The 16,416-nt window shown below is 46.4% G+C and overlaps 1 protein-coding gene across 1 annotated transcript; it reads left to right on the forward strand.

Annotated features, from left to right (window-relative positions):
- Positions 1-1,012: 1,012 nt before the first annotated feature.
- LOC124096748 (gastricsin-like) lies at positions 1,013-7,923 on the forward strand. Its single transcript, XM_046450745.2, has 9 exons — positions 1,013-1,077; positions 2,151-2,301; positions 2,636-2,753; positions 3,659-3,777; positions 4,126-4,325; positions 5,339-5,461; positions 6,076-6,223; positions 6,969-7,067; positions 7,699-7,923. The coding sequence occupies exons 1-9, from the start codon at positions 1,013-1,015 to the stop codon at positions 7,849-7,851; spliced, it is 1,176 nt and encodes a 391-aa protein (XP_046306701.1). The 3' UTR covers positions 7,852-7,923.
- Positions 7,924-16,416: the final 8,493 nt, after the last annotated feature.

A 16,416-nucleotide genomic window follows, 5' to 3' on the forward strand; every position in this document is an offset into this window, starting at 1 on the left:
CTCTCAGGGAAGAGTTGCAGGGGGTGTAGGGAGAGACAGTGCACAAGGGGACAAGGACAGGGGTGGCCCTCTGCTTGTGCCCTGTTCCTGGCTCCTCTCCACTCTGTTGCCCGAGGCATGGCCAATGCCCAGATTGTGAACCGTGTGAGTGTGACCTGGGCATGTGCTGAGGGTTTCTCCAAGTCCCCTTGATGGATTTGAAAAGCCTCTGAAGACACCCCCAGTCAATGACTTCTGCCACTGGCCTCCAGCCCCATCCCCAGAATCAGAACTGCCTTGTTAGCAACATGTCCTCATCACCATGCTACCTACTCATCCGGGACCCCCACACATACCCCAATTCCATCCCAAGGAGTTGGGGTGCTGGGAGCCAGGACTTGAGTCAGACCACCAGGGGCATCACTTAAGCACACAAATCTCAATGATGTCATCCCTACTGGGGGACATTAGGCAACCCCTAGACACATTTCTGATTGTTACAGCTCAGGGACTGCTCCTGGCACACGGTGGGCAGCCACCAGGATGGTGTGAACCTGCCTATAGCACACAGGAGAGTGCCCATGACAAAGATCCTGTGATCCCCAATGTCAAGACTTGCTGGCCAAGAAACCTGCCTAGGATCCTATGCCCCTCTCTCTGTCTCTGCCTCTTAGACCTCACCCCCAAATGCCCACACAAACCACTGGTTCCTGGAGGAGGAGCAACTCTGCCCCTTCATCTTATGGCTGCTTTGTTCTGTCTTATCGCCCGTACCTCCTGGCCTCTGCTATTGGATTCAAAAGTCAACAAGTTGAGAAGTCAGATGTGGCCATGGTCCAGGGGGAAAACACAGTAACAATGGCTACATGGTGTGCAGGGGACACCCTGGTTGGGGTCATGCTTGCCCAGGGCACAGAGGGAGGGACTCGGCCACATCCAGGGGGTATAAAGAGGGAGTGCTGAAGTCTTCACTCCAGTGCGACTGTGGATCTCAGAGTGGCGCTTGCTCTGTGACCAGCTGGGAATCGGCATCATGAAGTGGATGGTGGTGGCCTTGGTCTGCCTCCTGGCCTTTGAGGCATCGACTACACTTGTCAGGTGAGTGTGGATCTGACTGTGGGTGCAGGGAACCTCAGGAAGCCTGCAGCCGTGTATGGAGCAGCTAGTCAGGGGGCAGCAGCTGTGTCTGAGCGGGATTCCCTGTTGGGCCAGGGAAGGCTGCCCTGGCTGGAGCCTCCCAGACTGAGGGGAGAAGATGGTCCTGAAGCAGAGAGTAGGGTGACTATGCCCACCCTGGCCTTTACAAGAAGGGTGTGGTTTCTTCCTACAGAAAATAACAGTCCTTTCTAGAGGAGACAGATAATCTCTCCAAAAATTTCCTGAGACCCCAAATTGGTTGGAAGAAGCCAAAGTCATTTTAGCAAAAACACTAATTCCTGTAAATCACTATAACATGAGGTGTTGAAAATTCAGGATGGAGCAGGTGATCTGGTTCAGGAGACCATAGGGCTCCCTGCTTGGCACCCTGCCTGCTGTGCCACCTGGGAAGAGTGCCGAGGGCCTTTCCTGTGTGCAGTTTTATAGCCACACATTCAATCAGCTGCAGATTAAACATATTAGAGGATTGTTGCTGCTCCCCTACTCCATGGTGTATCTCATAGGCAGTACCAGGTATCAGAGTGCACCACAGGAAGGGACGCCCTTTGGTGTGAGTTTTGCTATCTCTGAGAACTATTTTATTTTATTTCTACGTTTTCATGTTTCTGGTGACTGCATCCAGGTCAGGCACATGCTCAGCAAATGTTCTCCCACTGAGTCACATCCCAGACCTGAACCTTAAACAACAAAAGAACAAATATCAGCAGACATCCTCTGGAAGGTGTAAAGTCCCAGCGTCCCAAGTCCCTCTCCCCTTCATGGGAAGTATTTTCAGGGTCTCTGAGAGCAGAGGCCAGGGCAGGAGCAGGACCCCTATGAGGGGCTGAGGGCAGGCATGAGGGAAGTTCATTGTTTCCTGAGTCTTGGAGAAGTGCTGAGTGAGGCTTGTAAGAAGTAGAGAAGGAAACAAAGAAGAGAAAAAGGGAAGGAGTCGAGGGTGAACATCAGGGAGGGAAGAAATGAGAAGGTAGAGGAAGGAGGGGGGCCCTGCCCTGACACCCAGCCTCCCCTAGGGTCCCCCTGAGGAAAATGAAGACTATGCGTCAGACCATGAGGGAAAAGGGCTTGCTGGGGGACTTCCTGAGGACCCACAAGTACGACCTCGCTCAGAAGTACCGCTTCAGCGACTTCAGCGTGCTCTATGAGCCCATTACCTACATGGATGTGAGTCCTAGTCTCTAGGTGTCCCTGTCCCTGCCAAAGCTGGGGACTCCCTGGGCTCCCACCCTGAGGCTGCTCCCTTCTCCCAGTCCTGCCAGCCTGGGCCACCCTGCTGCGAGTGGCCCATTGGGCAGAGCATGGGGAGGGCCCCAATGACCTGGCAGCTGACCCTCAGAGACCACATGGCTGCCCTGGGCAGGCTGGGACTGGGGCCTGTGTGTTTGGGACCCTGGCTTCTGGTGGTACTTAGGGCAGGGCTGTCCTTCCTGCTCTGCCCATGGAGAAGCCTGGCCCCTGGGTCCCCCTAATGCTCACAGCTGTCCCCATGGCTCCCCAGGCTGCCTACTTTGGTGAGATCAGCATCGGGACTCCACCCCAGAACTTCCTGGTCGTGTTTGACACTGGCTCCTCCAACCTGTGGGTGCCCTCGGTCTACTGCCAGAGCCAGGCCTGCAGTGAGTGCTGGGCTGGGCAGGGAGGGCCCCTGGGCAGGGCCGGGCACTGGCATGTCCAGGGATGCAGGCAGGGAAGGGTGCTCACTCCTGAGGAGGACCAGGGACTTGTTTAGGGTCTCAGGGCATCAAGAAGCCAGAGGGAGGAGGCTGGCCCTGCTCCAGGGTGGCCCCTTGCCTCGCCTCGTGTCAGGATGGACCCCTTCATCTCTGCCGTCCACCTCACCCCCTCCAGTTCATTCCGCTCCACCCTCTCCTGCTCACCGGGCAGTGCTGCTCCTCCCCTCAGGACGCTGTCCACTCTGTGCCTCGCCCTCCACTCTCCTATCCACTAGCTTCTCCCTGAGCGTCTCCAGGGACTGGCCACAACTGGATGTGGTCCCTGTCCTGGAGTCATTTAGGGAGACAGAGGATCTTCAGTTTCTTAATGCTGCCCTGATTCATTCCAAAACCTTTCGGTTGGACTGCGGACATCTCTGTCCACCATGGGCACACCCCATGCCACCTCCACATCCCACTATGCCCAGCTCCTGGGTGAATTGAGGTTGGGGTGAGTGGATTCCTCTCTAGGTCTCCCTCCCAATCCTCATTGGATGAGCATTTCCCACTAGGTTTCTGCCGGTTTCTGGTGTGGGGTAGAGATAGAGGTGGAGTCTAGGGCACCTGCTTACAGGGAGGTCATCATCCAGGCATCCAATTACCTGTGAAACATGGGCTTTCAGGCCAATGCCTTCCAACTAAGAGGATCCAGGGGCCAAGGCTGTCAGCCCCTGCCTTGGTGACCAGGTGGGGTTGCTGAAGCCTCAGGCTGAGAGCTTAGGCTGAGGGCCAGGCAGGAGTACAGCCCATGAGCCTGAGAGCCAGGCAGCCCTCTGCTCACCCCTGTCCTCCATGGCTCCCTCCTGCAGCCACACACCCTCGCTTCAACCCCAGCAAGTCCTCCACCTTCTCCACCAACGGGCAGACCTTCTCCATGCAGTATGGTACCGGCAGCCTCACTGGCTTCTTTGGCTATGACACCCTGACTGTGAGTGCTCCAGCTGCCACCCCCACCCTGGATGGGGGGTGTGAGAGGGTGGGGACCTAGATGTCCTTGTTCTTTCCTGTCCAGGGATGGGGCACCAGAGTGACCAGTCAGAGAGTGCCTTTTTTCAGGAGCTCAGAACTGGAGGGCAGAGGTGTGGGGATGGGAGGCTACAGTGAAGGAGGCCCTTGGAAGAGAAGTGACAGTTGGGATGCCTGTGGAGAAGTGGGCAGATGGGCCAGAGGAGGAAGGACGAGGAAAGAACATGGAGGGTCTCTGGTGGCATGGGGCAGGAGGACATAGATGAACTCAGAAGTGTCACCTCCCCTCCAATGTGTCTTCCTCCCACAGGTCGAGAGCATCCAGGTCCCCAACCAGGAGTTCGGGCTGAGTGAGCAGGAGCCGGGTACCAATTTTGTCTATGTGCAGTTCGATGGCATCATGGGCCTGGCCTACCCTGCCCTGTCCGCGGGAGGGGCCACCACAGCCCTGCAGGGCATGCTGCGGGTGGACGCCCTGTCCAGCCCCATGTTCAGCGTCTACCTCAGCAAGTGAGAGACTGCCCTGCGGGTCCCTAAGTCCTGCCCTGTACCAAGCCCTGATCCCTTGGGGTGTGGAGACCTCCCAGCAGGGGGTGGCTGGGCCACAATTGTTCAGAGCCTCAGCTCCTGGCTCTGACTCTCCTGCTCCCCTGCCCCTGCCCCAGTCCACTCTTACGACCCTTTGCCTTCCTAGGCAGGATGGTCTCTCCTTCTTCAGTCTGACCTTCTCCCGGGTGTCACTGCTCTAATTCCCCATGTCTTGGGCCTGCCTCCTGCTCTGGGCCCCGAGAGCCCACTGCCTCACCTGTGCTTCTCCCTGAGGCCTCTCTGTCCAGTGACCTGCTGCCTCTCCTCCTGCTTGTGTCCTTCTAGGTCTTGGAGTCTCCTGGTCTAGGCCCTCGACTATTCCTCACCCACTGTCCCCCCAGCCCCCACAGCAGGCCAGGTCAGGAGGGCCCTGGGCCTGGCTTTTCTCTCTTGCTGACCAGCTTTCTTCCTCTCTACTGTCTAGAGTCAGTTCCAACTTCTTGCTGTGGCTTGGTCTCCTTATCCTGCTTTCAACACATTGGCCCTGTCACTAACCCTGGGGACTCCTTTTGGCTGTTTACACCTCCACATGAAACTCTAGGAATGACCCACTCTACTACCACTAAGGGGAATCTTCTGGAAGAAACATGGCCTGTCTTTTCCTCCCCTCCACCAAAGCCCTGTCCATGTCCACTTGCAGAGGAAAAGAAAAAGTTGGGTATCTGTGAGGCTCCTGGTGACAGGGCGCAGCAAAGGCATGAAATGAAAAGCAGAAGACAGCACAGTGTGGGTGGGGTCTACAGAGTTGGGGCTGTCCTCGACATAGGGCATTGTGGGACAGTGCCATTCAGAAGTCTCAGGGGACTCATGGACCTGTCTTCAGAAAAACCCTTTGGAAATCAGGGAAGGAGCTCTTTCCCTGTGAAGGTGACTGCTTAGTGTGGGTGCCCACTCCTTGGCCACTCCCTCACTTCCTTTGCCTGTGTGTCCTGCAGCCAAGAGGGATCTGAGGACGGAGGAGCGGTCATCTTTGGAGGTGTGGACGAGAGCCTGTACACAGGGCAGATCTCCTGGGCCCCTGTCACTCGGGAGCTCTACTGGCAGATCAGCATCCAGGAGTGAGTCTGGGTTGGGGGTCCCTGGGGACGCCCCTTCCTTGGAGCTGGCTTCTGGGCACCCGTAGCATGCACTCATCCAGGCTCCACTGAGGTGTGGTCACCGAGGACTCCTGTGGCCTGTCCTCCCTAGAGCCTCAGCTGGCCTCTGCAGGGGCATCAAGGCTGGGTATGGAGAAAGGGGTGGGGGGCACATGTGGAATCCCAAGTATTGGAGAAGCTCCTGTCCAATCACACAGGACACCAGAAACTCAAAACTGAGGTATGTGGGACAACTAACTTGTTCCATGTATTTTTTTTTTTAATTTTTATTGTTGGTTGTTCAAAACATTACATAGTTCTTGATATATCATATTTCACACTTTGATTCAAGTGGGTTGTTCCATGTCTTTTTAAAAAACATGATGTCCCTGGTTTTCAGTGCCTCTCGAAACTTCCTTGAAGTTATTAGAAATAGACCCCTGGGCCATTTAGGTGACCCTGCATAGACCTAGTGGGAATGTGAGACAGGGTGTAGTTGCATTGGCCTCCAGTTTGCTTGCTCCCCAGTGCCGGGAAGGTCCCCCCTGGCTGCCCTGACCTGGTCGGGCTGAGGCTGCCCTCTTCTTGCTACCCAGGTTCTATGTTGGGGAAGAGGCTTCTGGCTGGTGCTCCCAGGGCTGCCAGGCCATGGTGGACACAGGAACCTCTCTGCTTGTTGTGCCCAAGAAGCATCTGAGCTCCCTTCTGCAGACCATTGGGGCCCAGGAGGATGAATATGGACAGGTGGGTGTGGCATGGATGTCCTCTGGCCAGGAGAGTCCACTCAGAACCATTTCTAGTTCCACATGGGACACCAGACGCATGGGCTCCATGCTTGTGCTGCCCAATGTACTGAATATGGGGTACCCAACACCAGGCCCTGGGACAGGATGAGGCTGGAGGGTGGTTACGGTGGAGCCATATGTGGGTGCTGAGGGACATGGGAAGTCACTGTCAGGCACGAATTTCTTCTGTGCTACCGTCCACTCAGGAAATCAGATTGATCGCTGGTTGGGTTTTTGAGTTAGAACAATGTAACTGGAATGTTGGGGCAACAAAGGGAGCTACAAGGGACAAACCTTCAGTCCACATCCCCCTCTCCTCCACACACATATGCCCCCTCGCTCCCATGTGTCCTGGCAAATGAGATGGGTCACCTAATTAGCCCTCCCCACTAGGGGAGGGAGCCCTGGTCCACTTTTTGCACATGGCTGTGTGGTTTCAAAGGACACCTGCAGGGAAAGGGCAGTGATTCAACCTCTCAGAGGGGTCATTCAGGCCAGAGGAGCATCTTTGGGTGTGGGACATTCTCAGGTCTCTCCAGATGTCACGCACTCTAGCAGTGCACGTGACACCCACTCAGTACCTACATAGCATTTGCACTGAACTGTGCCCTCTGCTCCAAAAAGAGGTCTTGGGCATCCGGGAGGCTTAGGACGTGCTCTGGGGTGGGGAATGAGGGGACCTGGAAGAACTTGTTTCTCTGCAGTTTTTCGTGAACTGTAATGACGTCCAGAACCTGCCCACCTTCACCTTCGTCATCAACGGGGTGCAGTTCCCTCTGCCGCCCTCTGCCTACATCCTCAATGTGAGTCCTGGTCCCTGAGGCTGGGCCACTGGGGTGGAGGAACAGGTGCAGCCAGAAAAGCTCCACCTGGCCCTGTGCCATTTCCCAACTCATGCCACCTGGGATTATCCCCACCAGAAGAGTGTCACCCTTGATCAATCAGTCTCTTAATCAGTGGAGAGGGGCTCTGTCTAGGGCTAGCCACTGTGTGCAGCCTGGTGCCCAGGCTTCCCACATGATTGTCACAGCATTTGATGGGGAAGATTCTCATTCTGTTTTACAAATGAAAACCTGGAGTTTCATAGAGGTTCAATAACTGATCCCACTGCACAGATGATGAGGGTGAAGGCAAAGTTTCAATCAAGTTCGTCTTCCTCCAAGCCTTAATGACCCTGAAGACCTGCTATAAATCATATGCAGGAAGGGTCTTGGGGGAAGAAGAGTTTCCCCCCATGGGGACAGGCCAAGGCAGCCTGAATTTACCGATTTGAGAACCTCTCCCAACAGCCCCTACTCTGGTGAATCAGCTGGTCTTTGAGTCCTCAGGGGCAGTTCTTTCTCTGCTCATCTTTAAAAGTGTGCCAGTGACCCAGGGCTGAGGGCTGAGTAGTGCCCAGGCCATGTGTGACAAATGCCTTTCTCTGTGGAGCAGGAGGATGGCTACTGCTCTGTGGGACTGGAATCCATCGACATGTCCTTGGAGGATGGCCAGCCCTTTTGGATTCTTGGGGACGTCTTCCTCAGGTCCTACTATTCCATCTTTGACCTGGCCAACAACAGGGTGGGCTTTGCCACTCTCGCCTAGACTTTCCCCCTGGACACCTGGGCTCCCGTCCTCCTCTTGGCCCCATGTTCCCTGGGGCTCTCTGTGTGTCCTCTCTGCATTCTGCCTTCCTCTGTGGACCTTCTCTAATAATAAATAGTTTCCCATGTTACCAACCTGTTGTTTTTGGAGCTTTCTTGTGGCGTGGTCTTGGCCTCGGGGAATGAGGAGAGTAGGAATCAGGACAAGTCTCCCTCTGGAGGACTTGTGTGGCCATGAGGTTCCCTGGTGGGTCACTGAGATGATAAGAGAAAGAGAGCCTGAGCTGAGGCTTGGGAGAGGCCCTGACCCCTCAGAGCCTGGAGTGTCTGCACAGCTTCCCTCTAGAGAGGCTGACCGTGGTAAAGGGTTCCATCTCTAACCACCTGAGATGCTCTGTCGGTCCACTTGTCCACACCCTGGGGTACCGCCAACCCCAGGACCCACATGTATGTCCTCTCAGAGTGTGACTGGGGGCCCAATTCCCAGATCTAGATGTCTGTCCTTCAGCTCTTAATCAACATTGGCCAGAATTTTCTGAAGATTCTAGACACCTGTGTGCCCTTGCAACCTTCATGGAGTCCTAGAGGGGGAGGCTGTGCTAGAAACTACTTCTAGGTGGGCTTCTGGAGCCTCTGGGCTGAGTCAGGCAGATTGCATTTACCTGGACTCCTAGGTCCCAGGACTTTCATTTGAAAGTGGGCTGATGCTGAGCTATGGACAGAGCATAGCTCCTTGAATTACATGGACATCAAGCCCACTTTGTCAAACCAAGCCAGATCTCAGATCTCAGAGACCCAAAGAATGCAACTTCTGTGTTTGGAGACAAAACAGATAGTTGAACCAATAGTTCACAGCAGTTTCAATTCAGTCCAGACATCATAGGTCAGGAGGTCCCAAACTTAAATAGTTCCAACCCTACCCTCCGTCCCTTTGCCCTGTGTTTGTGTGGCTACTACTTACACTACCCTGATGTGAGGGGTGGGAGAAGAGGGTGGGCAAGTTTCACACCCAGCTCTCTGACTTGTGTATAGTACCATCACTGGTGGTGAGGGACAGTGGCTAGGGAGGATACTGAGAGATACCAACTGGTTCAGATGTGGGGACAGAGAGACAGACACAGAGTACTTCTCGTGGCTTGACCTCTGACCTGTATTCATTTGCCAGGCTTACCAAGGGGAGAGGGCCACCCACAAGCAGTGCTCCCTATCCTTCTTCTCTCCCACTCCTTTTTCACCTCCTCTCGTTTCTTATTCTTCTTTACGAATGTGATTTTTACCAGTAAAAACTCTTCAGACCTAAACATATTATTAATACAAATGGACCTAACAGATATCTACAGAGCATTTCATCCCAAAAGACCTCAATGCATTTTCTTTTTCATGTCTTCCTGCAATCTTTTGCAAACTGGACAAGATTTAAGGCCACATCCAAGTCTTAGTAAATATGTAACATTCTATGAAATTGCTTGTATCGCAACAGATCATAATGAAATGAAATTAGAAATCATGAGAAAATATAAAGTGAAAAACAACATAAACATATCTAGACTGACTATTACACTTTTGACTGATCAGTGGGTTCTAGAAAAAAATCAGGAGAGAAATTTTAAAATTCTTACAATCACACTATAATAGAGGTGCAGCATATCAGAATCTCCTGGTCTCCATGAAGGCCACTGGGACAGTGGAGTTACAGATATGAGGGCCTACATAAGAACATCAGAAATCAAAATGAGGGGGAATAAAAATCATTTCTCAATAATAACACTGAATGTAAATGGCCTAATCTCACCAATCAAAAGACATAGACTGGCCAGTTGGATTAAAAATCAAGACCCAACAATATACTATCTGAAGAGACTCACCTTATAGGCAAAGTCATCCACAGACAGACTGAAGGTAAGAGGATAGGAAAAAACACGTTATTCACATGGACTCGTAAACAAGTAGAGGTTTCCATCCTATATCAGATAAAGTAGACTTCAAGTCAAAGTTAATCAAAAGGGACCAAGAAGGACATTTCATACTGCTTAAGGGAATCTTACATCAACACGACATAACAATCATTAATATTTATGCCCCAAACAATGGAGCATCTGCATACATTAAACAAACCCTTCTCAATTTGAAGAATCAAATAGAAAATGACACAAAAATACTGGGTGACTTTAACACACCTCTCTCACCACTGGATAGATCTTCCAAACAAAACTAAATAAAGACGCTATAGAACTAAAAAAAAAAACAATTAATAATTTATACTTAACAGACATATATAGACTATTTCATCCATCAGTGACTGAATATACTTTCTTGTCAGCACACATGGATCCTTCTCTAAAATAGACCATATCTTAGGTCACAAAGCAACTCTTGGCAAATACAAAAATATAGATATAATATATTGCATTCTATCAGATCATTATGGAATGAAATTAGAAATCATTGATAAAATAAAAAATCGAAGCTATTCTAACACCTGGGCACTAAATAATATGCTATTGAATGACCAATGGATAGCAGAAGAAATCAGGGAAAAAAGAAAAAATTCTTAGAGGTACATGAGAATATCGATCAAAATCTCTGGGACACTCAGAAGGCTGTTCTGAAAGGAAAATTCATTGCATTGAGCTCATTCGTTAAAAGGATAGAAAGCCAACAAATAAATAACCTAACATTACAATTCAAAGACCTGGATAAAGAAGAAGAAATCAACATTAAAAGCAGTAGAAGATGGGAAATAATTAAAATCAGAGCTGAAATAAAAGAAATTGAAAAAAATCCAAAACAGTTGAAGAAACAAAAAAATTGGTTCTTTGAAAAAATAAATAAAATTGATAAACCCTTAGCCAAGCTAACAAAGAGAGAGAGAAAACTCAAATTAATGAATTCTTGATGATGAAAAATAAAATATCACGATGGACACTAATGAAATACAGATGATAATCAGAAACTATTTTGAGAATTTATACTCTACTAAAATAAAAAATCGTGAAGACATTAACAAATTTCTAGACATATGACCTACCCAAATCAAATCAGGAGGACATAGAAAATTTAAGTAAATCAATTTTAAGCAATGAAATTGAAGACACCATCAAAACCCTACCAACAACAAAAAGCCCAGGACTAGAAGGATTCTCAGCTGAGATCTCCAGACCCTTAAAGATGAACTAACACCAATTGTCCTCAAATTATTCCATAAAACAGAAAAGGAGGAAACCCTTTCAAACTCATTCTATCACCCTGACACCAATCCAGACAAAGAACATCATGGGAAGAAATCTTCACACCAATATCCATGATGAACACAGATGCAAAAATTCTTAATAAAATACTGGAAAGCATATTAAAAAGACATTTTAAAAAGACAGTGCATTATCAAGTAGGGTTCCTCCCAGGAATGCAAGGTTGGTTCAACCTATGGAAATCATTAAGTGTAATTAAACGCAACAATAGACTGAAAGACAAGAATCACATGATTATCCCAATAGATGCAGACAAAGCATTGGACAAAATACAGCATCCATTTATGTTCAAAACACGACGGATAGTAGGAACATAGCTCAACGTTGTAGAAGCTATATATGCTAAATTCAAAGCCAACATCTTTCTAAATGGAGAAAAAAAATAAAAGAATTCCAAAGAATTCCCTCTGAAAACTGGAAGAACAAGACAAGGATGCCCTCTTTCATCACTTTATTCAACAAGAGTCCTTGAGACTCTAGCCAGAGCAACTAAATAAAAGAAAGAAATTAAAGGGATAAGAAAAGGAAAAGAAGAACTCAAACTATTTCTATGGCCAACAACATGATTCTGTATTTAGAAGACCCCCAAAAATTCCACCAGAAAACTTCAAGAACTCATAAACAAATTCAGCAAAGTAGTAGGATATAAAACTAACACCCAGAAATCAATTGCATTCCTATCATTCATTGATGGATCAACTGAATGAGAGATTAGGAAAACTATTGCATTCACAATAGCTTGAAAAAAATTAAAATATGTGGGTATCAATCTAACAACGCAGGTGGAAGACCCCCACATTCAAAACTACAGAACACTAAAAAAGAAATTGAAAAAGACCTTAGAGAAAGGAAAGATCTCCCATGTTCTTGGATAGGCAGAATTAGTATTGTCCAAATGGCCATACTACAAAAAAGCTCTACATGGATTTAATGCAGTTCTTTTTAAAATTTCAATGATGTTTGATGTTGTTGCCAGCACCCTGTCAGAGCAGGTTCCTGCCCAGGAGGTGTGAGCCACCTAGGAAAATAAAAAGTCTGAAATAAGACTAAGACAAAGACAAAGGGTTAGATTTAAAATGTGGAGTGTCTGAAGGGTCTTCCAGTTCCTATCAGGACTAAACAACTGAAAAAGGCCCCAATCCTTTATTGAAGGGGGAGTACATCAAAGGCAGGGATAAGTTTTCAGTGGGAGGAATCTTGTCTCAGTACCGGGTCTTGCAGGAAACAGGTTGATTGGCACCTAGCAAGCTACACCCATCTCTGGGAGGCTGTTTGGCTCTAGTGGGTCACTCCCATCTCTAGGGTTAAGCTTGAATTCCAGCAGTGAGCCAGGACAGGGCACCACGTGAATCCAGCATTCTGGAACTGATGGATTACGACTGGGAGTTCCCAGAATCAGGCTTTCCTGCCTAATGACTTGAATGTTGCTCAGTCCACACGTGGCTCATAGATGGCTTCCCACAAATGTTCTTCATAGAAACAAAAAAAGAAAAGCAGTCATGATATAAATTTGGAAAAAGAAGATGCCCAGAATAGCCAAAGCAACCCTCAGTGAGAAAAGTGAAGCAAGAGGCATCACAATTCCACACTTAAATTATACCACAGAGCTATAGTAACAAGACGGCATGGTAGGGGCAACAAAACAGACATGAAGACCAATGGTACAGAATAGAAGACACTGAGACAAACTCATATAAATGCAGGTATCTCATACTAGACCAAGGTGGCATTAACATCCATTGGAGAAAAAATTGCCTCTTCAACAAATGGTGCTGGGATACACTTTAAATCCATATGTAGCAAAATAAAATTTACCCCCCTCATCCTGCACAAAACTCAACTCAAAGTAGATCATGGACCTAGGCATAAGACCAGAGACCCTGCACCTATTAGAAGAAAAAGTAGAACAAATCTCCATCATGTCACTTAGGAACCAAATTCCTCAACAAGGAATTCCTAAAGCACATAAAATAAAATCAAGAATCAATAAATGGGATGCTATCAAACTAAAAACTTCTTCACAGCAAACTATCAAGAATGAGAAGAGAGAGCCTACAGAATGGGAGAAAATCTTTGCCACTTGTACCTCAGAGCATTAATCTCCAAGATGTATAATGAACTCAAAAAACTTAACACCAACACAAAAGAAGACAAAAAATAATCCAACCAATAAATGGGCAAAGGAACTGAATATATACTTCAAAGAAGAAGAAATACGATTTTCAACAAATGTATGAAAAAATTTAAACATCTCTAGCAATGAGAGAAATGCAAATTAAAACTACACTGAGATTTCATCTTACTCCCGTCAGAATGGCAATCATCAAGAATACAAGTAACAATAAATCTTGGTGAGGATGTGGGGGACTTGCTGGTGGGACTGTAAATTGGTGCAATCCCTCTGGAAAGCAGTATGGAGATTCCTCAGAAAACATGGAATGAAACCATCATTTGACCCAGTTATCCCACTCCTCGGTATATACTCAAAGGAATTAAAATCAGCATATTACAGTGACACATTCACATCATGTTTATCAGCTCAATTCAGAATAGCTAAACTGTGGAACCAACCTCGGTGGCCTATCAGCAGATTAATAGAAAAAGAAAATATGGTATATATACATTATGAAATAGTACTCAGCCTTAAAGAAGAGCGAAGTTTGCAGGTAAATGGATGGAACTGTAGATTATCTTGTTAAGTGCAATAAGCCAATCCCCCCAAAGCAGAGGCTGAATGTTCTCTCTGATTTGAGGATGCTAACACACAATGGAGGGGGGAGGGAAGACTAGAAGCACTTTGGATTAGACAAAGGGAAATGAAGGGAAGGGAGGAAGGACAGGAATAGAAAAGACAGTAGAATGAATTGGACATAACTTTCCTATGTTCATATATGAATACACGACTAGTGTAACTCCACATCATGTACAACCACAAATGGGAAGTTATACTTCATTATGTGTAATATGTCAAAATACATTCTACTGTCATGTAGAACTAAAAGAAATTAAAATATTTTTAAAAGATTAAGTCAAAATAAAAAAAAATAAAATCAGAAAGATTCTCAATAAACAATATAAGGATGAATCAAAAACCTGTAGAAGGAAGGAAATAATTAAGGTTAGAACTGAAATTTATGAAACAGAGAATATTTTTTTTTAAATACAAAGGATTGTGGCCGGTGTGCAGTGGTGTATGCCTGTAATCACAGTGGCTCAGGAGATTGAGGCAGGGAGATCTTGAGTTCAGAGACAGTCAGCCAGTCTCAGCAACAACAAGATGCTAAGCAACTCAGTGAGACTCTGTCTCTAAATAAAATACAAAATAGGGCTGGGGACATGGCTCAGAGTTCAAGTGCCCCTGAGTTCAATCCCTGGTACCCTCCCCACTTCACACACACAAAAAAATAGAGACAAAATGGAGATATCATCACAGACATCACAGAAATCCGGACAATCATTATGAACTATTTAGAAAACTTATTCCCTCATAAAGTGGAAAATCAAGAAGGAGTAGATAGATGAGTTTCTAAATATACCTGAAATACCAGAATTGAACCAAGTGAATATAGAAAATAAAAACATAGCCATAAAAAACAATGATATTGATGTAGTAATTAAAAGCCTTCCACCACAGAAAGCCCAGGACCAGGTGGATTCTCCACTAAATACTAACATATCTCTAAAGAAGAACTAATGCCAACGCTTCTCAAATTATTCTTTTGAAACAGAAAGGGGGAGGGGGAGCAGTTCTCAATTCATTTTATGAAGTCAGTATCACCCTGATACCTGAATCAGTTAAGGACACATCAAGGAAAGAAAACTACAGAACAATATCCCTGATGAACATAGACACAAAATTCCTTAATACAATATTAGCAGATCATATTCAACAACACAGTAAAGAAATTGTACTTCATGATCAAGTTGGTTTCATTCCTGTGATGCACAGGTGATTCCAAATATGCAAATCAATAAGTATAATTTGCCACATAAATGCTATTAAGGAAAAAAGTCACATAAGCATCTGAATGGACACAGAGAAAAAGCTTAGGATATTTATCACCCACTCATGATAAAAGCACTAATGAAACTAGGGATAGAAGGAACTTTTTCAGCACCAAAAAGGTTATTCTATACAACAAGCCCAAAGCCACCATCATAGTGAGTGGGGAACAACTGAAAGCATATCTTCTAAAATCGGGAACAAGACAAGGATGTTCACTCTCACCACACCTTTTCAATTGGGCACTTGGAATTTTAGTCATAACAATTAGGCAAGTGAAGTAAATAAAAGGGATACAAATAGGAAGGTGAGAATTCAGATTACCACTGTTTGCAGATGATATGATCCTATACTTAGAAGATCCAAAAAATTCCACCAAAGGACTTCTAGAATTAATAATCAAATTGAGCAAAATGTCAGGAGGCAACATTAACACACAATCATCAATAGCTTTCCTGTACACCAGTAATGAATCTGCTAAAATAAATCACCTAGGAACACAATTCCATTCACAATAGCCTAAAAATAATAGGCACGGGGCTGGGGTTGTGGCTCAGTTGTAGAGCTCTCCCCTAGCATGCACGAGGCACTGGGCATGATCCTCAGCACCACATAAATGTAAAATGGAGATATTGTGTCCACCTAAAACTTAAGAATAAATATTTTTTAAAAATAGGCAAGCAAGTAAGTTGGAAGTAAGTAAGCAAATAATCCTTTAACAAATTGAACCAAGGAAGTGAAAGATCCCCTACAACAAAAATTATAAACATTGAAAAAATAAATTGAAGAAGACACTTGATGATAGAAAGAATTCCCATGTTCATGGATAGGCAGAATTAATAATGTGAAAGTGGCTATGTTACCAAATGCAATCCACAGAGGTAGTGCACTCCCCACCAAAACTCCAAATAACATTCTCTTTATATATATATATAAACATTATATATATAACATTCTCTCTCTCTCTCTCTCTCTCTATATATATATATATATATATATATATATATATATGACAGGAGAATGCATTACAGTTCTTATTACATATATAGAGCACAATTTTTCATATCTCTGGTTGTATACATAGTATATTTACACCAATTCGTGTCTTCATACATGTACTTTGGATAGTAATGATCATCACATTCCACCATCATTAATCACCCCATGCCCGCTCCCTTCCCCTCCAACCCCTCTGCCTTATCTATATTTTGTCTATTCCTCCCATGCTCCCCCTCCCTATCCCACTATGAATCAGCCTCCTTATATCAAAGAAAACATTCAGCATTTGGTTTTTGGGGATTGGCTATACACATAG

This window comes from Marmota monax, unplaced genomic scaffold, assembly GCF_021218885.2.
Source record: "Marmota monax isolate L192 unplaced genomic scaffold, Marmota_monax_Labrador192_F-V1.1 WCK01_AAM20220418_F8-fsc00127, whole genome shotgun sequence".
Lineage (NCBI taxonomy): Eukaryota > Metazoa > Chordata > Mammalia > Rodentia > Sciuridae > Marmota > Marmota monax.